The sequence below is a fragment of the Emys orbicularis genome, chromosome 3, assembly GCF_028017835.1.
Source record: "Emys orbicularis isolate rEmyOrb1 chromosome 3, rEmyOrb1.hap1, whole genome shotgun sequence".
NCBI lineage: Eukaryota > Metazoa > Chordata > Testudines > Emydidae > Emys > Emys orbicularis.
The window spans coordinates 33,727,876-33,751,464 of NC_088685.1; the positions used below are offsets into that span (position 1 = coordinate 33,727,876).

Consider the following 23,589-nt stretch of genomic DNA (forward strand, 5'->3'; position numbering starts at 1 on the left):
CAGTCAGGCCCCTTGTGCTCGGCACTGTATGCACAGCAAGGCGCGCCGGGATCCGGTCCCCGCAGAGGCACGGTGCGCTTAACCCTTTGAAGCACATCCACACTGTTGGGATCCCTGAAACGGAGCCGTTTGCCGTGTAGCCGGCAGCTCATTTCTGTCGTGGAGGAGCTTCCCCCGAAAGGGGCGCGTCGGGGCACTCTGGGGTGAGGCTCCCCACGGGAGGGACCGGATCCCCCGCCGCGCCTGAGTCAGCCCCTCTCTCCGGGCTGGGGCCGGCAGCGGCCTCGCTCGCTCGCCGTGTGTGGCCTTCACGTCGGCGTCAGACTCCCCCCCCGGCGCGTCCCTTGCGGGGGCTGCGACCCGCTCCCCGCCCACGCCGGGCTCGCCCCGCGACCCGGCCCGGGGACAAGATGGCGGCGGCCCCGCCACACCCACAATGCTCCGCGGGCAGCCGGGTTTCCGGGTGTGGGCCCTGGGGCCGGACGCACTGTGGGAGCCGGCAGAGAGCTGAGGGAGGCGCCTTGCGGCGGAGCCTGTCCCCCCGGTGCAGAGGAGGCTTCCCGGTCCGATGTGAGCGGGAGCCACGCTCGCACCATGAGGCTCCGGCTCTGTGCGCTGGTCCCTGCCCTCCTGCTGCTGCTGCTGTGGGCGCCCGCACTCGGGGCGCTCCAACACCCGCCGCGCCCAGCGGAGCAGCGCCTCGGTAAGGGACGGGCAGGGCTGGGGGAGGGGAGTGACCGCTGGCTGGGGGGGAGAAGTTATCAGTGCATGGGGAGCTGGAGACTGCGGGGGGGGAGGGAGGCGTGACCACTGCTGGGGGGCGGGGAGAAAGGGAGCCATGCTCACTGTATGGTGGGGAGGGGGAAGGAATGACCTAGCAGGAGGGGTGGGTAAGGAGAAGAGTGATCAGTATGTGGGAGGGTGGGAGAGACCACTGCTAGGAGAAAGGGGAGGAATGGTCACACTGTGTGGGAGGGGAGGAGTGACCATAGTATGGGGGTGGGTAATGGGAGGAGTGATCCCGGTATGGGGCAGAGGATAGGAGAGTTCATCGTTTGGGAGTGAGGGAGGGAAGAATTGTGCCAGAGACCACTGCTAGGGGGAAGGGGAGGAGTGATCAATTTATTTTATTTATCAATTTATAAGGGCTGGGGTGTGTGTGCTTCTGTACATATGTACATAAACGCACCCTGCTGGGGAAAGCAGTGACCCAGGGACTGGGCAAGGAAGAACTGGACTGGTTCTCAGGATGTTTGGGGTCAGTTCCTGGCTCTGCCACAGACTTTGTGTTGTTATTAATCATGTTTATTATGGTAGCTTCTGCAGACTAGTGGCAAACACTGGACAAACAGAGCAAATTCTTGCCTGTTGTTTTGGTGGTGTCTCTATTCCAAATCATATGTTTACATTCAAAACTGAGTTTACTGCATTTAAACAAAACATCAATTTTCCACCATATTAGACATTGTGTTTAAACAAAACTTAACTTTGGCATCTATCTCCATGACATGATTCTTTAACCAGCACTGTGAAATGGTCAGTGTTTGTAGGACTATCCATTCATAGCTGACAACTTAAACTGCCAGGTGGGAAACTTCATCATTAATGAAGCCTCCATGAAAGTGAATGTCTCCTCTGCATTGAGAGAAATCATTTCATGCACACCTCTTGCTATCACAATAGCCACTGTGCATGCTTCATATCTGTTACTAATGCCTACTTTAATGGGTGGGCACGCCATACAGAGGGTGCTTGCATGACCCTAATTGCTGTACATAAGAAAGGCCATACTGGGTCAAGACCAAAGATCCGTCTGGCTCAGTATCCTGTCTTCCAACAGTGGCCAATGCCAGGTGTCCCAGAGGGAATGAACAGAACAGGTAATCATCAAGTGATCCATCCCCTGTCACCCATTCCCAGCTTCTGGCTAACAGAGGCTAGGGACACCATCCCTGCCCATCCTAGCTAGTAGCCATTGATGGATCTGTCCTCCGTGAATTTATCTAGTTCTTTTTTGAACCCTGTTATGGTCTTGGCCTTCACAACATCCTCTGGCAAGGCGTTCCACAGGTTGACTGTGCATTGTGTAAAAAAAAAAAAATACTTCCTTTTGTGTGTTTTAAACTTGCTGCCTATTTCATTTGGTGACCCCTAGTTCTTGTGTTATGAGAAGAAGTAAATAACACTTCCTTGTTTACTTTCTCCACACCAGTCATGATTTATAGACCTCTATCATATCCCCCCTTAGCTGTCTTTTTTCCAAGCAAAATTTCTAGCAAATTTGTAGCCAGATCAGTTTGCATAGAAGAGGATTGTAGAAGCTTGCTGATGTGATTGATGTTAATCAAAATGTCTTGCCACACAATTGAGCATATCAGTAAACGGTATGGTCCAATTTTCTCAGCCAAGGCTCTATTTTTGCCATGACCTCAGTACATTTCTCTTACCTCCAACAGAGCCTTCTTGTGACTTCAGCAGCTTGAAATCTTACTGCATTTTAAACTCTGCTTTCCCATTTTGTTTCACTTCAAGATTTTAACTTCACATTAACTTGATGGCACAAAACAGCCCATTGCTGTGTGGTAGCAGGAAATAATTGTAGAGTTTCTGAAGGTATCCCAAGAAACTAGCACCATCGTGTGATGATTTTTCAGTATCTACAATAACCAAATGCAATGTATGCGACCCACAAGGGTTGGGTATTTTTTTGTGTGTAGCGGTCAAGCTTGAACACCTTGCCTGTTTGCCCCATTGTCATAGGAATGATCTCTGCAGTTGTCAAGCTTTTCTAAAATTGTGTTTGAGAAACTGAGACCAATTGTTTCATGTATTACCTAGGAAAAGTTCTTTAATTTCTGGCTTTCTGTCAACCACAACTGTTCTAATTATTACATACGTTGGTTCCTGATGGCTAACCTTGGGGTTTCAGTCTAAAATGATAGAGTAATATTTTGACTCCTTCACGTTTCACTATTTTCTGGAGTAATTTCTTGCTGACTTATTAAATCAATTCATTCTGAATGTCTTTCCCTAAATAGAGAGCCTGGATCATACCCCTTTGAACACATCCTACATGTTGTTCCATTACTTGATCCACTTCTTTCAAGAAGTTTCCACTGTTTGGCATGTATAAATTCTCTGAGCCAGAAGAACAATGGAAAGTAAGATTTCTTTCTGCAAATGACTGCACGATTGAAATCAGGTGCATCAAAACATTTCACCAGTACTTTTTTTATCTTCAGTAAGATACATTTCTGAAGGATCAATTGTTTTCCCTTTCATTAAACGAATTTCAAGCTCTTTCCAACACTGCATATACTTTCATATGTTCTGGACTATTTTTATTACACTTCAGAATTGCCGTGATGTTTGTCCAGTCAGAGTCCTTCATGTATCAATTTCTGTTTCTTAGAAGAACCCATTTTTCAGCAGGGACAAAAACAAGATCTCAGTTAATGTTCTCATTGTATCCACATGTACTGGGGAGCTGGATTGGATTTTTGCCAATAGGCCACCGTGGAACCCTGCTAAATTGTGGCAGTTTAGAAGGCACCCAGCCAACTACAGAACCCAGCAAGGAAGAGGTTCCCCCAGACAACCAAGATCTCTTTGGCATACCTAACCCTGAGCTAGAGATTGACCCCAAGTAGAGACAGCATTGGAGATAGGCCCCAAGACCCAGGCAGGGAGCCCGCCTGATAGTGTTGCAGAGGGGATCTCAACCAGTTAGTATTATGTGTTGTATTGCAATAAACTATCCTGGTACTAGCTGAATACGAAAATGTAAACAACTTTGTTCTGGATACTAGCTGGGCACTGCAACTTTGGGCAGATGTGAGCTATGTATGAATGGACAGATATGCCTTTCTGCCTACTTAGCTTTTATTGTCCCATCTTCCCCCCACCTCCCATGTGTTCAAAATAGCAACAGCCCCAAAAGTGCAAAAGAGTTTATTTCCCTGATATACCAAATCCCACAACCATGGACCAAATGTGCTTCTTCTCCCTCACAGTCAACTATGGGCCCCCTCCCTGCTCAAGGTAGTGGCATCACAGGGGTTAAAAAACAATACACATTTCATGGGAGGAACTGTAGCGGCAGATACAGAAAGAGAAAAAAACAATTAAAAAAAAAAAAAAAAACTTTGGGTCACAGTTTGATCAGTGCCCTGAGCTGCTAGTCACCTTTACATTATCAAACACGCATTAGAATATGATGTGAATTGTCCAAATGAGGCTACAGAGACATTTCGTAATGCACAGAGATAAGGCATTTGTGAATACACAAGTTACAGAAGATCATGGTTATTTTCAGTCCACCCCTCAGCGTTGTTAACCCTTTTCCAGCAAAAAGGGTTCATACCCTTGACTGAGAAACAATTTTACAGTGTACTTTGTACTGGTCGGCAAGCATAATAAAATAGAATTAAAGAGAAAGATCTTGCTCTGTGTTGGAATACACGTTGCAACGCAATGAAGCTTACTTGGGGCATCCCCTATAGATGGTGTTTTTCTTCTACCCCGGTTCCAGCTGTGGGGCACCATCCTTGTAAATAGTAGTGCTACATATCTTTCAGGTTTGCCCATTGCTTTTTTTGAACGGGACCCTCCTCTTGAGAACACGCCTTAGGGCAGGGGTAGTCAATTAGTTTTTGTCAAGGTCCAAATTTCTTGGTCAAGGTATAGTCAAGCTCCAGACTCCATAGAAAACAAGAATGATAATAAGTAAATAAAAAGATTTTTGGGGTCTGTTCAAAAGCATCTGGTGGTCCGGATTTGGCCCGCGGTCCGCCTGTTGACTACCCCTGCCTTAGGGTAAAATCCACCAATGTAAGGACAGCCTACAGATGTGCACATACAGTTAATAACCAGCCCTTTGGAAGGCCCTCCTGCCAGCACTGGTCCTGTGTAAGGGAGAAATAAGGTGGAAAACATCTTGCCATCCCCAAAAGTACCTCAGACTGGTAAAAGTAGAAGAAGAATATGCTAAAAATTGAGGAGGGAAGAAAAGCCACATTTTATCATTGTTGACATGAAACTAGTAATAGGACAATAAATACTTGCATGGTATTATAGTGTGTGAATGTGAGGCACTCGTCAGGTGCTATACACTGTACATGTCAGAGCCCTCAGAGAGAGGGGCATTATCAGTGGCTGAAGGCGTGGCAGACTCTAAGGCTAGGTCTACACTGGGGGGGAGATTGATTTAAGATACGCAAATTCAGCTACGCGAATAGCGTAGCTGAATTCGACTTATCCTATTCGACTTACCCCGCTGTGAGGATGGCGGCAAATCGACCGCCGCGGCTCCCCCGTCGACGGCGTTTACTCGTCCTGACGAGGTGGGAGTACGCGCGTCGATTCGGGGATCGATTTATCCGTCTAGATGAGACGTGATAAATCGATCCCCGAGAGATCGATTTCTACCCGCCGATCCGGGCGGGTAGTGTAGACTAGCCCTAAGAGAAGGGAGAGAAGATGATGGAGGATATGTTTGCTGACCTCATGACAGCATCTGAGCAAAAGGTCATAAAGACAGAAAAATGGAGAGAAGATTTCATGCTCTAATACAGGAGTCGGCAACCTTCCAGAAGTGGTGGGCCGAGTCTTCATTTATTCACTGTAATTTAAGGTTTCGCGTTTCAGTAATACATTTTAACGTTTTTAGAATCTCTTTCTATAAGTCTATAATATAGAACTAAACTACTGCTGTATGTAAAGTAAATAAGGTTTTTAAAATGTTTAAGAAGCTTCATTTAAAATTAAATTACACCGCTACCTCAATATAACGCGACCCGATTTAACACGAATTCGGATATAATGTGGTAAAGCAGTGCTCCGGAGGGGCAGGGCTGCGCACTCCGGTGGATCAAAGCAAGTTCAATATAACGCGGTTTCACCTATAATGCGGTAAGATTTTTTGGCTCCCAAGGACAGCGTTATATCGAGGTAGAGGTGTAAAATGCAGAGTCCCCCGGACAGGTGGCCAGGACCCGGGCAGCGTGAGTGCCACTGAAAATCAGCTTGCGTGCCATAGGTTGCCTACCCCTGCTCTAGTATCAGAATGAGAGAGAGAGAACATCAGCGAGCAGTCAAGGGAATGCATTGATATAGAAAGGGGCCTTCGGGAAAAGATACTGGATGTGATGCAGAAGCAGACCAACTTTCTGGAGAATGGTGTTGCTCTTTCCCCATGCCCGGGACACCAACCTAACCATGTCCTGCAGCCTGTCAAAAACAGGAGTCTAGGACACCCTTTTACTCCACCAAGTACAAGAGAGAGGCCCTTCCCACAGTTCCATTCCATATGTACCACAAAAAACAAACAACACCCCCAAAACAAAACAAGGAGATCAGCTACATATTCACCTACATATTTTTGTTACCTCATCTGACAATGATGTGTGCATCAGCACTTTGGGTCTGACTTTGGGCCTGAGTGCCTCATTTCTATTGGCTTTAACTTTGTGCTGTGTGTTGTTAAATCCAAAGATTTTTTTTTTTTTTTATTAATTACAATTTTGCTGAAAGATTTTGTTGAGATACAGTTCCATAAAATTGCCACACAAAGTGTATTCACTTTATTCATTTTCTTGGTTACATTACATTCCTTTTCCTCCACTACATCCTGACGTCAAAGTACAAGCACAGTGTTTCCCTGACCAGTTAGGTCATTTTGCAGATGCATCCTTTTTGGCTGTTTATAAAGTTCAGCAAGTCTCTTCACCTCTGCCTCTCAGACCATGGTGAGACACACTCTCCCTTGCTCCCACAGATGTTTTGCACAACAGCAAGCAGCTATAACGTGAGGCATGTGCTTCTCAAAATCATCTGGCCTTCTCATGAACCTCCTCCCCTTTCCCTCTAGTCTTCCAAATGTGCACAATCCACTGTTCTGTAGCTATTCAGGATATAGTTAAACTGCTCCTTTCTCCTATCCAAGTGCCCAGTAAAGGGCTTCATAAGCCAGGGAAGCAGAAAGTAAGTTGAGACTTCCAGAATGACAGGAGGAATTGCAACATCATTAAAGTCCACCGCGGTCTTGGGAGCAAAAGTTCCATTTTTTCATTGCATAAAATGGGTGAGTTTCTAAAGATCCTGGTATCATGAAGCTTTCCAGATCACCCCACATTAATGTTGGTGAACCTACCACAGTGATCAGCCAAACCTCTTAGCACTATGGAACGGCATTGTGGTTGATGAATTCTGAGTCCTGGTGCGGCGGGGGCAGATAATAGACATGTGGGTTCCATCAGTGGCCCTTTATATAATTCAGAAACCCCCAACGTGCAAATCCATCAATAACCTCCTGTGTGTTGCCCAGCTCTATGACCCAGCGCAGCAGCACCCTCTTAATAGCAGCACAAACCTCTGTGACAACAGCCCTGACAGCTGATCTGCCACCATTAAACTGGTCAGGTACTGACTGTTAGCAGTCGGTGATGGTGAGCTCCCAGATGGTTCCACATGCTTCTCCATGCTGAAGGGAACACTCATGTGGGTGTTCTGCCACTGCAGCTCTAGGGAGAGCTTTGCATTGGTCTTGAGGAAAGCAGCCTTCTATATTCTGAAGTTCTGCCACTACTGCTGTTCATCCCATTTCTGCAGCACCTGTTCCATCAGTCGGGGCTGGCTGAACTTCACTGAGTGAAACTGCTTCAGGAAGATGTTATGCAGAAGTAACTGTTCGACCTCCTCCTCCTCTAGCAGTATCTGCACGACATCATGGCAGCTGTGCTGATAGCTGTCTCCCAACTCAAACAAAGCCATCCATCCGCATGACTGTAAATACATCTGTGGCACCCTGTTCATATTAATTACTCTCAGGATTGTGGTACTAACCATGCTGCCTGACAGCAGTTTGAAAATATCACTGAATCACTAAAACCAGATGAATTATAAGCTGTCATGGGAGTTTAATATGACCCAAAGTCCCAGAATTCTACTATTTCAAAAATGTATCCTCACAGCTCTGTGCTATGATTTGCATAGGAAGTAGCTTAATTTGACATAAGCAAAGTGGTATGGATGTACTCTTTTGGTATAGGTCTAGCAGAAAAACATACTGAAAAACTTTCCCATGTAGGTAAGGTCTTAGTAATTCAATAACTTTGTGGGTTTTGTTGTTGTTGGCTGTTTAGTGTGTGTACTTTGTGTGTTTCCCTGTTTTCCCTGTTTGGCCAGCTTTCCCTTTTGTTTGCGTGTGTCTCTCACAATGTTGGGTGGAGGGGAGTTTCAAAAGTAAGTAAATGTTTGTAAAATCACAATAGTTGACGGGGACTCGGAGTCAGAGTACTTGAAATTACTTCTGACACTTTAAAAAAAATTGATTAGGTTTCAAGTTGAGTGTGTTCCCCTAACTATGGCTAGACTTTCTTTCCTCTGTTACAACTCCAGCCTGAGTTGTGAGCAATCCAAAACAAATTTGAGATTATATTCTCCATGATGATTTGTTTCTCTCCTCTTTCCTGCTCCACTCCTCATACAGTAGTAGCAGCAGAGGACTGAGGCTGCTGCCGCCGCCGTTTATAGCTCACAGAAACAGTGACTCCTTCTCAGTTTTACTTTGCTGTTGCTGTGGAATTTATCTTGTGTATGCAGGAAACCCAACAAATATGGCCACCATTGGGGGAAGGTTGGGGGTGGGGGAGTAGACAAATGTAAACTTCTGTTCCAAATGTGAACCTCTATTAAACATGAAGATCCAGATTCATTCCTGGTGGAACTTTAATGCAGTTTATCGGGGATGACTGTGGCCCAAAGAACTTAACATCAAACACTTAATTTCAGTAGGATATTGATGTAAAGGAGCTGTATACCCTTGGTTGTCTGGAACAGTCTTTGTTGATTTACAGATTGTGTATCTAAGTTTATCACAACTGTCTTTTTCAAGAAAGTCCTTGAAGCATCAACCAATGAAATCTCAAGGAACTCCCCTGTCATACAGAGCTTGGTTCTTGACTAACTTTTGACTTGGGGTTTCCACACCTTATTGCTTCTGTAAAACACACTTGTTGCACATATCAGGGGTTCATTGTGTTCATCTCTTCATTCTCCTCCACAGCCTCCCTTTGTGCCACTTTCCTGTCGCCTTCTGTTTCAGGGATTCCATTGCTCCTTCCACCATGTTAGGAGTGATATGTGTTCCTCCATTGCACCCCCACCATTCTTATTCTCTCTCCCCCCTCCCTTTTTAAACTGTATTGGAAAGATGGATAGAGCTAAAATGAGGGGTATTATGCTGAAATATGTTAATGTCTGCTATCAACCATTTCTTTGATCTGTAGACAATTACTAAGGTAGCTGAAGCTGATAGCTCTGCTCCACCATTTCTAACTTTCACCTTTTTCACCAAATGTCAATAGGGTTCTGCCCATTGATGCCTAGAACATTCTCTGAAATTTTGGAATTGACTGGATGCAGTGTTCAGAAATTACCGTGTTGTATCCAAACAGAGAAATGACAGCAAGTTGAGTGTAAGATCTTATAGGTTTGGCCAGTTACTGGTTGTATCTACCTGGGTTCTGACCCATCCAAAATTTATTTGTGATACGTTAAATCACAGTGTAGCACTTTGTATTCTGCTCTGTAAAAGTCCAGTACTGATGCATTCATTTCTGGAGTGTTGAACAAAGTACAAAAATGGCATCTTCCTGAGGAAGGATTACATCATATGACTTGACTGTTCTCAACTTTAGGATATATGAAAGCTCATGATTCATGAGAGCCGAGTCACATGATGATTCTCTTGTTTTGGAAGACGGAGCTGTATTGCATTAGTCTCACTTCAAGTGTGATGTTGAGGACTGATGTGAGGTTTTTTACTTTTTTCAATGTATTGCTTTTAAAAGGGAATGCAATATGTTTTACCCAGAATGGGCAATATCTGCTTTAAGAGGGAGTATAGCGCATACACTACTGATAACAGGCAGACTGATTTCTGACACCTACTGTATTAAACTGGATAAATGTCGCTCATCAGTGCTGACTGGGGCATTATTGGTGTTCTGAATGGGGGAAGAAAATTGAAGGCTGTTGGCTGTGAGGTAATACATGTATAAATGAGGAAGAACTCACAGGGCACTTCTTACAAAATCTCTGAATGATTTTTGGCTATTTTTAATTAATTAAACTGCTACTGGGGGAGTTTATGCTTTCAGAGAAACATTCACACTGTCCAGAGAGCGGACCAGTGTTTTCTGCAGTCTTCAGCAGGAACCCCATCAAGAAAAGATCCCTATCGTATTTCCTGTTAGCAAAATCAATAAAAATAACCACCTTAGGTGGAATTTTATAGTAATGGAAAGCCCTGTCTACACTGGTCTGGGATCTAACTGAGTTTAGGAACTTTTGTTTGCTTCTTCGAGTGATTACACTTGTGCATTCAACTCCAGGTGTGTACATGCCCTGAGCATAGTCGCTGGAAATTTTCCCCTCAGTGTTACCTATCAGGCGGCTTGAGAGCCCTCTTCTGCCACAAGCCAACAGTGCTGGTATGAAGTGCCCAATGGACCCCACAACCCCCTCAGTTCCTTCTTACCACCCATGATGGTCACTGGAACTGCTATCCTTGCTTTTGCAAGCTCTCTCAGTGGTTGTCATCTTCTTTCTGTACATAGTTAGTTGTAGTCGGTTTTAGTTAATTGTAGTGAAGTTCTGTCTCTTTGTGTTCTAGCAGAATTTTTGTCCATTCCCCATGCCAAGGCATGCCTTGATCACCAGGCTTTAAGCCCTGCACCTCCTGCAACAAAGCTATGCCTCTGAGCAATGCACGCTCAAGCTGCCTGAAGTGCCTAGGAAAAGCTCACACTGGGGACTGTTGCCAGATCTGTAGGGACTTTAGACCTCACATGGAGAAGGACTGGGAGGCCAGGCTGAAGTTTTTGATCATGGAGGTGGCTCTGAGACCTCCATCTGAGCTAGGCCATTCAGACTTGGCACTGAGTGCCTCGGCATCAGTAAAGAGTGCTCCTCCTACTGTACCAGAGTCCTGGCACCAATCGCCATCCCCAGTACCTAGGAAAAGGCATAAGAAACAGCCGGCTGAGAGGGGGCAATCCCTGACCCCAAAGACGGCCAGGCATGGGGATTAGAGTACAGTGCAATCTAAACCAAAGCACTCCTCTGCCTTGGTACTGCAGAAGTCAGCACTGTTGGCACAAGCACCGTTGAGTCTGGTACTGCACAGTGTAGTATCGATACTGTCTCAGTACTGACCATACCGGAGGCATTTGCCGCTGTCAGAGACCTTACGCTGTTGGTACCGGTATGACTGACAGTACAAGAGTTGGTGCTGATAAACAGGAGGGAACCCGCTGGATCCTATCATCTGTTGACTTTTAGCCACTGCAGGCCCAGCAGTGGGGAACTCCCTGGATAGACCTATTTGCAAACAGGTAGAAGAGTGTCACCAATTCTACTCCCTACTAGGCCACAGTCCAGGTATCATGGATGCCTTCCTACTATCTTTGATGGGACATCTTTACTATGCTTTTTCCCCTTTTTCTGCTCGTGCACAGAGCAGTGCTAAAGATCAAGAAGGACTGTGTTGTTCTGATAGCCCTGGCATGGGCCCACCAAAACTGGTTCTCCACTCTACTAGATCTCTGTGGCGACTGCAATCCTGCTGTGGTTGCAGCTGGAGCTGATTTCCCAGGACCGTGGTTGGCTGCTCCTGAACCTGAGCTCCCTTCATCTAACGGCCTGGAAGCTCCATGGCTAACTGCCAGGGAGCAGACTTGCTCAGAGCAAGTTCATCAGATCCTCCTAGGTAGTAGAAAGCCCTCCACTAGGGCTACTTACTTCTCAGAATGGAGGTGGGTTTTCTCTATGGGTGTCCCAACATGAAGTTTCACCCACGTGTTCATCCATACAAGACATACTTGAATATCTATTGCACTGAAACAACAAGGCTTAGCAATCTCCTCTATCAAGGTTCACCTTGCAGCGATATCAGCTTTCCACTCTCGTGTGGATAACTGGTCCATTTTTTCAAATGACATGTCTGTCCAATTCCTCAAAGGCCTAGAAAGGTTATACCCTCAAGTAATAGAGTCCGTTCCCCCTGGGAACTGAAGTTGGTCTTTTCGAAACTTATGGGACCAACATTTGAACCTTTGGCAACTTGCTCTTTATTATACCCCTCCCAGAAAGTGTTCTTTTAGTGGCCATCACTTTGGCCAGAAGGGTCTTCAAGCTCTGTGCCCTCACATCAGAGCCTCCATGCAGTCTTCTTTAAAGATAAGGTGTATTTATGTGTGTCCCCGCCCCCCCCCCCCCCGTTTTCCTCCCAAAGTGGTTTTGTAATTTCATAGCAATCAGGCAATATATCTACCTGTCTTCTACCCAAAGCTACATGCAAATAGGAATGAACTTCTTCACTCATTGGATGTTAGGCAAGCCCTAGCTTTCTTCATAGAGAGAACTAAATAATTCCAAAGGACCACCCAACTGTTGTTAGCTGTAGCTAACAGGATTAAGGGTCTCCCAATCTTTTCACAGACAATTTCGTCCTGAATCACTTCATGTATTTTCATGTGTACGGTCTTGTTATGTTCAGGCAGGTGTTTTGCCACCAGCTAACTTGACTGCTCATTCCACAAGGTCGCAAGCATCCTCAGCAGCATTAGTGCAGATCCCTATTCAGGACATTTGTAAAGCAGTGATCTGGTCATCAGTGCACACATTCTCCTCCCATTACGCCATCACTCAGCACGCCAGAGACGATGCAAATTTGGTCGAGCTGTTCTGCAGTCTGTGTAACCATGAACTCCGATCCCTCCACCTATTTAACTGCTTGGAAGTCACCTGGAGTGGAATGCACATGTGCAATCACTCAAAGAAGAATAAACGATTACTAACCTTCCGTAACTGCTGTTTTTCGAGATGCGTTGCAAATGTCCACTCCACGACTCACCCTCCTGCCCCTCTACAACAGAGTTTTCTGGAAGGAAGTAGCTGAGGGTGTCGTAGGGTTGGCTGGGCACTTTATACCGGCACTATCAGCAAGCAGCAGCAGAGTGCACTTGAGCCTCCCCAACAAGTACCACCCTGGCTTGTTCTTGTTAGTAACTGTTTTTTCTAACCTGTCTTGGCAAGCCAGGGTGGTTGGGAACAAGCTCTGTTAGAAATATTACGAACCAGTTTAGCTGGAAATGGGTTTAAAACAAGTTTTTAAAACTTGTTTCTTGTCCCATGATAAACTGCCTAACATATACAACCAATTCTTGCTTTGAGCCATTTTCACACACAGGTATTCCTGTGTACATGTGCTCATAACAGGCAAACATAACAGGCAATTGCTGTGTTTCTATCAATCTAAATAAGTATTTTTTTTGCCTATCTACTTATGGGATAGATGAGACTAGAGCAGTGGTTCTCAACCTTTCCAGACTACTGTACCCCTTTCAGGAGTCTGATTTGTCTTGCATACCTCCAAGTTACACCTCACTTAAAAACTACTTGCTTACAAAATCAGACATAAAAATACAAAAATGTCACAGCCCACTATTACTGAAAAATTGCTTGCTTTTCTAACTTTTACCATATAATTATAAAATAAATCAAGTGGAATATAACTATTGTACTTAAATTTCAGTGTGTAGTTTATAGAGCAGTATAAACAAGTCATTGTCTGTATGAAATTTTAGTTTGTACTGACTTTGCTAGTGCTTTTTATGTAGCCTGTTGTAAAACTAGGCAAATATCTAGATGAATTGATCTACTTCCTGGAAGACCTCTGTGTATCCCCAGGGGTACATGTACCCCTGATTGAGAACCACTGAACTAGAGTCTTGGATTGTCCTGGAGTCTCCAGGAATTAAAGATTAATCAATTAAAGATTATGTCACGTGATGAAACCTCCAGGAATACATCCAACCAAAATTGGCAACCCTAGATAAGACCATTGGTCCATCTAGCCTGGTGTCCTCTTTCTAACAGAGGTCAGCACCAGATGCACCAGAGGAAGGTGCAAGAGCACCTGCAGTGAATAATTATGAAACAACCCACAGGGCAGATTCCTTTCCAAACCTGTTTAGGGTATGTCTACACTGAAGCTTAGAGGTGTGTTTCCCAGTGCACTATCTCATCATGAGCTAGCATGCTAAAAATAGTAGTCTGGACATTGTGACCCTGGAGGTGGTTTGGGCTAACCACCTGAGTCCAAGTCCATCTGAACTCAGCCAGCTAGCCTGTGCTGCGGCCCGGGCCATAGTGTTCAAACTGCTATTTTTAGCACAATAGCTCAAGTGGAGCTAGTGAGAGTCTGTCAACCCATGCTGGTAATCGCACCTCTCAGCTGTGTTGTATGACTTATCCCTAGTTAATGGCTTTCTAACAACAGTGTACGCTGTTATGCATGTTCATGAGTATGCTGCTCATAGGCCTGCCTATGTTCCCACCTCATCTGTGAAATCCATTTGTATATCTAACTGGGTGACTTATTAATGGGTTGTTATCATTCTTGGTATAAGACTGGGTGCAGTGATGTTCTGAGATGCAGTGCTGTTTTGTGTCATCTATACAGTCACTTAACTTGTATCAAAGACTTTCATTTGTGTTTCCTGGATTGGATTCAGATTTCAGGTCGTGAATTATATTCGGAATGAAATTAGGTCTTTTATCAAAACATTGCTACTGTATAAAGTTGAACTAAAGAGTATCTTGGGGTTTTTATCATAGGAAAATATACTCAGGATTCAGGTAGAATAATAAATTGAGGCACTGAAAAAATTAGAAATTATAGTAATTATTGTGATTTGACTAGAGTTTATGTACCATTAGATAACCCTAGGCGGGATTTTAAAAATGTTAATTACACCTTCTAGGTTAAAATTCTGTTTTTAGACAAGTTTGACCTTTGTGTATAAGTGATAGAATTCAAAAGCATGTTTATAAAATGGCTGACTTGATATTTTTTTGCTACATTTTATTTATTGCTTTCAGGGCAATACATTGGATATGAGATCATGGGAACTTATTTTGTTGATCATAGAAATTAAGGGGGTTGAAAGATGTGAGTAGCACTTTAATTGGTAGCTGAACATTGGACATCTTTCTCTTTCCTAAAAATATATAGTTACCTCCACTTCTGATTAAGGATGTGTGGCCCCTCCAATAATAAATACCTTAGTTCTATGGTGATGTATTAGATCTGATGCAATGCTTGTTAAAATGTAACTTTTAAAAAAAAGAAAATGTTTGTCTGTGCTCAAGTGGGATCTGCAAAGTCTTAACCCCCCTGAAATAAAAATATTTTAACCTGCCTAATGTCCCACATGGCTTGGATATGAAAGGGGAGAGAGAGAGAGGGAGGAATCAAAGGTGATCTCAAAGTTATGAACATGGGAGACAAGTGTGGTGGTTTCAGTTTTGGGGAGAGGGCCTGGGGGACTGTTTAGTCATCTTTGTGGCAGCAAAATATTAAAGGAAAGAGAGAGAGTTATAGATATGGGACTACGTAGAGGGAGAGAGGCAGGGGGTTGGGATATAGATTTGGGAGTCATCAATATAAATGTGATCATAGCTGAAACCAGGGGAGCATATGACACTTACCAAGGAGAGATTACAGAGGAAGAATAGAAGAGGGCCAAGGATGGAGCCAAGCTGGACTCTGTCAGAAAGAGGAGAAGTTAGAGCCTTGGAAAGAAACTACAAGAGAGCAGAAAGGGAAGATCTGACCCAGCACAGTGTCATGGAAGCCCAGAGGAGAGAGGCTGGGGATGGAGGAGTGGGAAGGGCTGACTGTGTCAAAGGCAGTAGAAGGCTAGTGGAGAATGAAGGCGGAAGAGGTGGTTAAACTTGGCCAAAATACATTTGCTTACTGTGGCCTCAATCCTTTTACTGAGCTGTGTACAGTTGGACCCTGGTGCAGGATCGGAGCTTATTTTGTTGAACTACTTACAGTTCATCTTTAACAAAGGCTGGATAAACAAGTAACTTGAGTTTCTCTTGTCTGTAGGTTTTTAAACATATTTTACAGATAAAGAGGCATCAGTGTTTAGCAGATATTATTAGATTCTTTTTTTCTTCTTTTGATATCTGAGCTAATTGACTGAATAGTACCTGGCAGCAGCACGTCTTGTATGTTGCCAGAAATATTTTTTTTATCCATCCTAAATGTGTTTGCATTTAATTTAACAAGTGCTTTCTTGTTCATTTAATACAATAAGTAGGAGTGTCAGAGTAGCAGGTTGTCATTTGTTACTTTACATATCTCGAAGTCTTATTATTCAGCCACTATATCAACTCTACACTCCTAGTTTCTTTTAATATTTCCTTGTGTGTCAATAAGGTAACTCCGGAGATGCTACCAGAGAAGATGCGGGGCTGGCCTCCTGAAGCCATTTGCCTAACGAAAGAGACTATTCTCCTTAGCTGAGATCATTGAAAGAGACTGAGATTTATTGCACAGAATCTAGAGATGGAAAAGACTCGCTGAGTGAGCTAATTGCTCCCTCTGCTAGTTTTTAATTTTTCCCAAACACTGCTGCATGAGAGAAGCTGATATAGGGCAATGAGTGTCAAAAGGAAAGCAGACTTCCATATCTCTCAGCCTTCAGAGAGTTCAGTGTGTGACAGGAGCCATCTAGATGTGTGACAAATGACTGAATTGTGGAACACCTGTTTTATTGCTTACTGCACCCTAAGCAACCGATTACAATGGTTTTGAAGTGTGAAATTTGACTTTAAGGATTTTTTTCTCATTGTGTGAATCAGACCATTTTTGCATTTGGAAACAAGTTAACTATGGCCATGCTACCTGTAACAGATTGTGAATAACCCAAACCAGTTTTGCACAGGTGAAAACAGGTTTTTCTGCTTGAAAACCATTATAATCTGTTGTGGGTTCTTCAAATCTGGGAATTGCAAACAGTTGTTAGGCAGTGCGGTTGCATCCTCCTTTCTCATATTGCTAAATGGAAACATGGGAGGGTGTCGGGGGTCTAAGTATGGAATTGCTTGAGAATCACTGATCTGTTCATGATGCAACAAAACACAGGCATTCCATATTTCAGTTGCGTTTGAGAGTGGGAGTGTCCGTGCCCCGGCCAGGGCTTCTTGTGCATTGCCAGAAGGGGGGAGTGGTCCCTGCCCTAGTTTCCCCCATATTAGATTCCTGAAGTTCCCCCAAACCCAATACACACACAAATCGATCCACCCTCCTTGACAATTAAATCCGAGTGTCCCCCCTTCTTTCCAGTTACAATGCTACACTGTAGTTGTTGCTCTACATCTAGGGCCCAGGGACATACCTTGATGGAGGGCGGGGGAGAAGACACTGAGGGTCAGGTGTGGTTCCTGAAGCTGCTCCTGATTCATTTTTTTTCAAGCTGACAGTCTTAACCGACTACCTAAGAGCTCAGGAAAAATCAGTGGGCTAGCAGTGTTGCCTATTTAACTAACTGGCCTGTAAAATTAGAAATCTTAGGATCTTTAGATAAGCACTTTCTTAAGACTGTGGTTTGGTGGTTGGGCCATTTGTGTGGCTGTCACAGTGCTACGGTAAAATAAATAAATATATATTACAGTAGCACTTAGAGACCCCAGCTGAGATGGGGTAGGGGGCAGAGAAGGGGTCCCACTGTGCCTAGGCATTGAACATATCCATATTGAGGTATGTAGGAACTGCCACACTGGTTCAGACCCAAGGTCCATCTAGCCTGTCTCTGACAAGTACCAACACCAGGTGTTTCAGAGGAAGGCGTAAGAACACCAGGGTAGTAGATGTCAGATAATCTGCCCCCTGATGGGTCTCCTCCTGATCTCTATTAGAGGTTAGAATAAGCCCTGAAGCATGCAGTTTAATATCCCTTCAAAATTATCATTAATTATAGCTCTGGATATTATTGATATCCATGTAAATATCCAATCACTTTTGAAATCTTAACTTCTCGATCTCAGCAACAGTCTTTGGCAATAAGTTCCACAACTTAATCACGTGTTCTGTGGAAAAACTATTTCCTTTTATCAGTTTTGAATTTCCCACCTTTTAATTTAATTGAACATCCCCTTGTTCTGTGTTATGAGACAGGAAGAACAGAAGTTCCTGTTCTCCCTTCTCTAGATCATTATTTTATATACACCTCTACCCCAATATAACACAGTCTGCGGGAGCCAAAAAATCTTACCGTGTTATAGGTGAAACCACGTTCTATCGAACTTGCTTTGATCCGCTGGAGTGTGCAGCCCCGCCTCCCTGGAGCGCTGCTTTACCGCGTTGTATCCGAATTCGGATACATATCGCGTCGTGTTATATCGGGGTAGAGGTGTACTTTTATTGTGTCCCCTCTTATTTGTCCCCTTGAAGAGCTTACTGTATAAATAGAGAAGTCAAAGGAAGTATTTTCTACATTTTGCATATGGGGAGCTGAGGTACAGAGAGACTAAAGCCACATTTCTAAAGGTACCTAGGCACCTGAAAATGCAGGTAGAACCTAATGGGTTTTTCAAAAGCACCTAACTCCCGATGGGCCCTAAGTGATTTGCTCAAGGTCACACTGGAAGTCTGTGGCAGAGCTTGGATTTCCCGTCAAATTTCTAGAGTTCCAGTGCAGGGCCATCCATTCTCTAACTATTGCAGGAAGTTGTGGGGGAAGGGGAATGCCTGAAGGAAATACATTCATTTGGGAAAATTTTCTCCCCTCCACCGAAAGGAGGAGGAGAACAGAATGCAGTCTGGCATATATTAGATCAGTGGTTCTCAACCTTTCCAGACTACTGTACCCTTTTTAGGAATCTGATTTGTCCCATACCCCAAGTTTCACCTCACTTTAAAACTATTTGCTTACAAAATCAGACCTACAAATACAAAAGTGTCACAGCACTAGGGTGGATAAAAATCAATGACTTTTTAAAAAATAATTAAAAAGCGGATTTTTTAAATTTAAATCAGATTTTGTTGATAAAATGCTTTTTGAGGAAAAAACCTATCTAAAAATAGTTTTAATTAAGATACATTATAGCTCAAAGATATCTCATCATGAAATAGGGATTATAAATTCTAATTCTATAGTATGAGACAATATAGTCATGTAATGTTTAAGAAAAGTTTTGTAAATGAGTTCCAATAGTTCATGGATTAGGGACCCAATCTTATGGGGCTCCAGGGGCTTCTGTATAGATTATTTAGGTTAATCTTTCTATCTACCCAATGGGACTCAGTGGTTAGTCTAGAAGATACCATTAGAGATGCTTAGTTTTGCAGTTGTGGATTTGTGTCTCCAGAGATAACATGCTTGTTAACAGCCATAATGTTTTTAAATAAATAAATATATAGAGGTGAGAAATAACGGACCTCAACCCTATTGTCCTTCTGCAAATTTGTGTACACAGAGTCAATCCCTTACCTCTCTCTAAAAGTACAAAGTTTCAAAAATGAATAGAAGATTGTTGGGGGTGGAATAGATCTGGACAAGGAGAAGAAGTCTGGGAAGAAATGTGAGAAGGGAGGGACAGGCAGTAGAAACAAAAGTGAAACTGTTTGAGCAGCATATTCCAGAAGTCTTTAGGTCTTTCTGAGTGTAGCCTTCATCGATTTGAGATCTACCATATCATTCTCTCACTAGAAGGGAAAACCTATAATGGCAGCAGGCCATAAAAGAGACCCAGTTTGGGAATAAGAACCATTCAAGAAATTTATGTTTGCTGATGGTGCTTTAAAGAAAGTCACACCAGTGAACTGTTGGAAGTCACTTAGGCACTTGGATTCAGCGACTGTTGAAGTGATAATCTCACTTTTAACAGCAGTAGCTTCTTCTGCCGGTGTAGAAAGAATATTTTTCTTCCTTTGGACTAATTCATTCCAAATTGAGAAATCATTTGGGACCTGAAAAAGCAGAAAAGCTTGTTTTTCTTTTCCAGATTATGAACAAGCAGGAAAATGAAGGTGAAGATGACTGAGTTAGCTGCAGAAGCCAATATTTTAAGTTTCTCATGTTGAACTGGCTGACATAGTTGATTTAACTTTTGTTTCTTTTAAAAAAAAATTCATTTAACTATTTTAGTTAAAAACAAATTTAACAAAAACAAACCTGACTTTAAAAAACTTGAATGTTTAACTAAATTCAAAAAATCATAGGCTTGTTTTGTTAAAATATTATATGTTTGCTATTGAAGAAAAAAAAAATCCAGAATACGTAAGGTTGTTGTTTTAGTTAAATAAAACATTTTAAATGTCAATCTGGTGATGATCTCCTCCTAATACAACATGGCAAGAAAATCCTCCAAATATTAATGATTAACCTGTTGAAATGGAGATGGTTCACCTCCCCAGTGGCTTCATAAATATCTGCTTCAGTACCTTTGGTAAATGAAATAACCAAACAATCATTCATTTTCTGATATAACTATAAAACTAATCTGAAAAGTTTTCAAAATAAATCACTTAAAAATATATAGTGTGTACCTTCTAAAAATGAAACCTATATCTATCTCTGAGTTGTGAAGAATATGTATTAAGGTTATAACAACCAACAAGAATGCACTTTTATGTTGAAATCCATGATTAAATAGAGTCTTCCTGACTAGTGATTTAAATCAATTTGATTTAAATCAAATCCACCCTGCACAGCACACTATTACTGAAAAATTGCGTACTTTTTCATTTTTACCATATAATTATAAATTAAATCAATTGGAATATAAATATTTTACTTACATTTCAGGGTGATACTTGAGTCTCTTTTTCACTTGTGAGGCTTGTCTGAAGCCGAAGCCTTGCTTGCCACCCCCTAATGCCGGCCCTGCACTTGCAACCCCCCCAAACCTGTCTGGTGACACCCCCTCCCCCTCCCGGGGGCTGCAGCTCCCAGGTTAAGAAATACTGATCTAGATGAGTTGAGAACCCCCTGGAAGACTTTTGAGTATCCCAAAGGGTACACGTACCCCTGGTTGATAACCACTGTATTAGATGACAGAGGGAGTTGATGAATTATTCTGGTCCACTCCATAGGAAAGTAGAAGCCATTGAACTGATCCAATGGATGGGAGGGTGCATACGCAACACAAGTGCAATTTAAGAAATTATTGGTTGGGTCATGGTAAAACTGTGACACTAGCTGTGGGCTAAAAAATTTCCCACTAGAACACATTTCATTAACTGTGAATTTATCCGTGCCTGTCACATACTGTAACATCTCACTGACTGTATAAAAAGCACCTTTACAGGAATGCACTATAATTATTCTAAAATTAAAATGGATTGCAGAGTTTGGAATATCTGTAATGTATGTTACAGCTGGATGCTATAATAATTGTTTAATTTTAATGTGTATTTTCCTCTTGAAACTGTTATAAACTGTCTCCATATCTATTTCAGAGAGGCTTGAATCCGTGCTCTCAGATTATGACATCCTCTCTCTGTCGAATATCCAGCAACACTCATTAAGGAAAAGGGACCTCCAGCCAGAATCGCATATAGAGAGACTCTTAAGTTTTTCAGCCTTGCGTAGGTAATGAAATCATCAGTGGCAAATATTGGTTTAATATTCGTTTTCTATTCTATGTGATTTTTTTTTTTTATCTTTTGAAATGAATACTGTATAATTGCCAAAACAGAAATGCCTTTTGCATTTGCTGTTACGATTGGCTAATTCTTATGGGTCAATGATATGCATGGTTATGTGATTTGCTTCACAGAGACCAAGAGAATGGAAGATTATTTAACTATATTGTATTCCTCTGTTATTAAAGAAGCAGTGATTGAGATTTCCTTCATTTTATTGTTTACTTTAGTTTTTCATTAATTGGGTTGGATCCTGCTTTTTCTTCAGATTCTGGCTTCCCTCCACTACTTTTGCCTGCCTTACATTTCTTGAAAGTCTCATTGTCTCCTTGTGTGTATTGGTCTGTGGCTACCATGTTGTGCTGCCTGAGAATTGGTGTTTATGGGGACTTAGTCCACTTGCTCACATTGTGTGTAGACGGCCCCATTCCACAAAGCATTTCTCAGTTTGTTACAGAAATGTTGGGAAGATATTCTGGGCTCTGATGGGGACTGGTGTTTGATCGAAAGATGGGGGGGGGGGGGGAGAGATGGAATGAGGCCAGGAACAAGGGCGTTGGAGACAGTAATTTGACCATCTGAGGAAAAATCCCTCCTAGCTTTCTAAACACTGAAATTCTGAACTTGAAATGCAACGAGAATCATCTCCCGCTAAAAGGTGTAGACTGATCATATTCAGTCAGGCAGTCTCCTCATCTCACCTCTTTCCATGTGCCCTTCCCTTCCCCAGCCCCTCCAGAAATCCACAACTAATATTTACCATGATATACAGCATCACATAAGTTGGTATGCATATTTTCTACCTCCATCTGAGGCAGGAGGCACAGAACATGAATAAGAGCAAAATACTAGAGTAAATAGATAAAAATCTCCCATTTTCCTATTTTATATTGCTTGATACCTTGTCCATTTTCCACTTCCATTGTAACAAACACTTCAAAATACTGCCGGTTCTATCCCAAGGATAATTGCTGATATATACCCCAAAATCTGTTACACTGGTGGCAGACAAGATAAAAACTCCATGTGCTATAGGTTTTCCATTAAGGGCTATGGATGCCAAGTTTTGTCAAGGTTTTCTGGACATATTTCAGGAAATGGGATCATTGGGGTATATCTTATTACTTACCATTGACCTGTTTTGTTAAATCTGGTCTGGTTTTCTCTGAAGACCAGCAATGCAGAAGAAATCAGCCTTGTTTGAATACCTTTTGGCAAGGGTGGCTGACTATATTAACTTTGGGGAAAAAATAACATTTTTTTCTTGTTAATAAACATTGACTACAGATGTTATAAATGGCTCTTAGAAAAGTACTGTCATACGTAATTCTGACAAATAGCATATATTTTTGTATCTTATTAATTGAAGAGTCATTGTCTTCTAACATCCAAAGAGGTTTCAGTAGAACAAGAAGCTGATGTCTGTTTCCTTATGCGTGGTTCACTTAAAACTAAATGGAAGTAAATTTATTTTACAGGCACTTTAAATTATACCTAACGTCAACGGCTGAACACTTTTCTGAAAACTTTCAAGCACTAATAGTGGACGGTAAAGGCAAGGAAAAGGAGTATCATGTACAATGGCAAGAATTCTTCACTGGACATGTAGTTGGTTAGTATGAGCTAGACTGCACATCATTGTTGGGGAGTAGAATAGCTTTGTCAAAATCTGCTGGCCCATGGTGAATCGTGTATCATTGCTTTTTCATTGTCCTCAAGGGTGGTCAGAGTGGTAGATTTTGTTCCTGTGCTGGTCAATTTTCTTGACAATTTTGTGAGGCTGGTGCTGCATGTACTGAGATAAGGGTTTACAATCTGGCTTTGAAAATCATCAAGATGTATTTTACAAAAATACACACTATGGCCACTGTGGCTTCTGCTCTATTAAAAATGAGTGTTGACTTTAATTCCCATTGAGATCCTGGATTTTACAGTACTAGGAACTGAAGTCCTTTTCACAAAACAAGAACAGCCCAGCTAGTGGCAGTGCAACCTCGCTATCATGATAAAATGCCTCAAATCAAGTCTGGATAGACAACTCTTCTGGATGAAAGTATTGCCCAGTCTTAAACCTTGGCACGTCC

At 42.7% G+C, this 23,589-nt stretch overlaps 1 protein-coding gene across 1 annotated transcript in view; it reads left to right on the plus strand.

Annotated features, from left to right (window-relative positions):
- The first annotated feature begins 436 nt into the window (after positions 1-436).
- ADAM17 (ADAM metallopeptidase domain 17) overlaps positions 437-23,589 on the plus strand; it is a 58,011-nt gene continuing 34,858 nt past the window's right edge. The window contains 5 exon segments of the mRNA XM_065401098.1: positions 437-480; positions 482-539; positions 541-703; positions 21,320-21,452; positions 22,984-23,117. Coding sequence (XP_065257170.1) covers positions 437-480; positions 482-539; positions 541-703; positions 21,320-21,452; positions 22,984-23,117 — 532 coding nt within the window.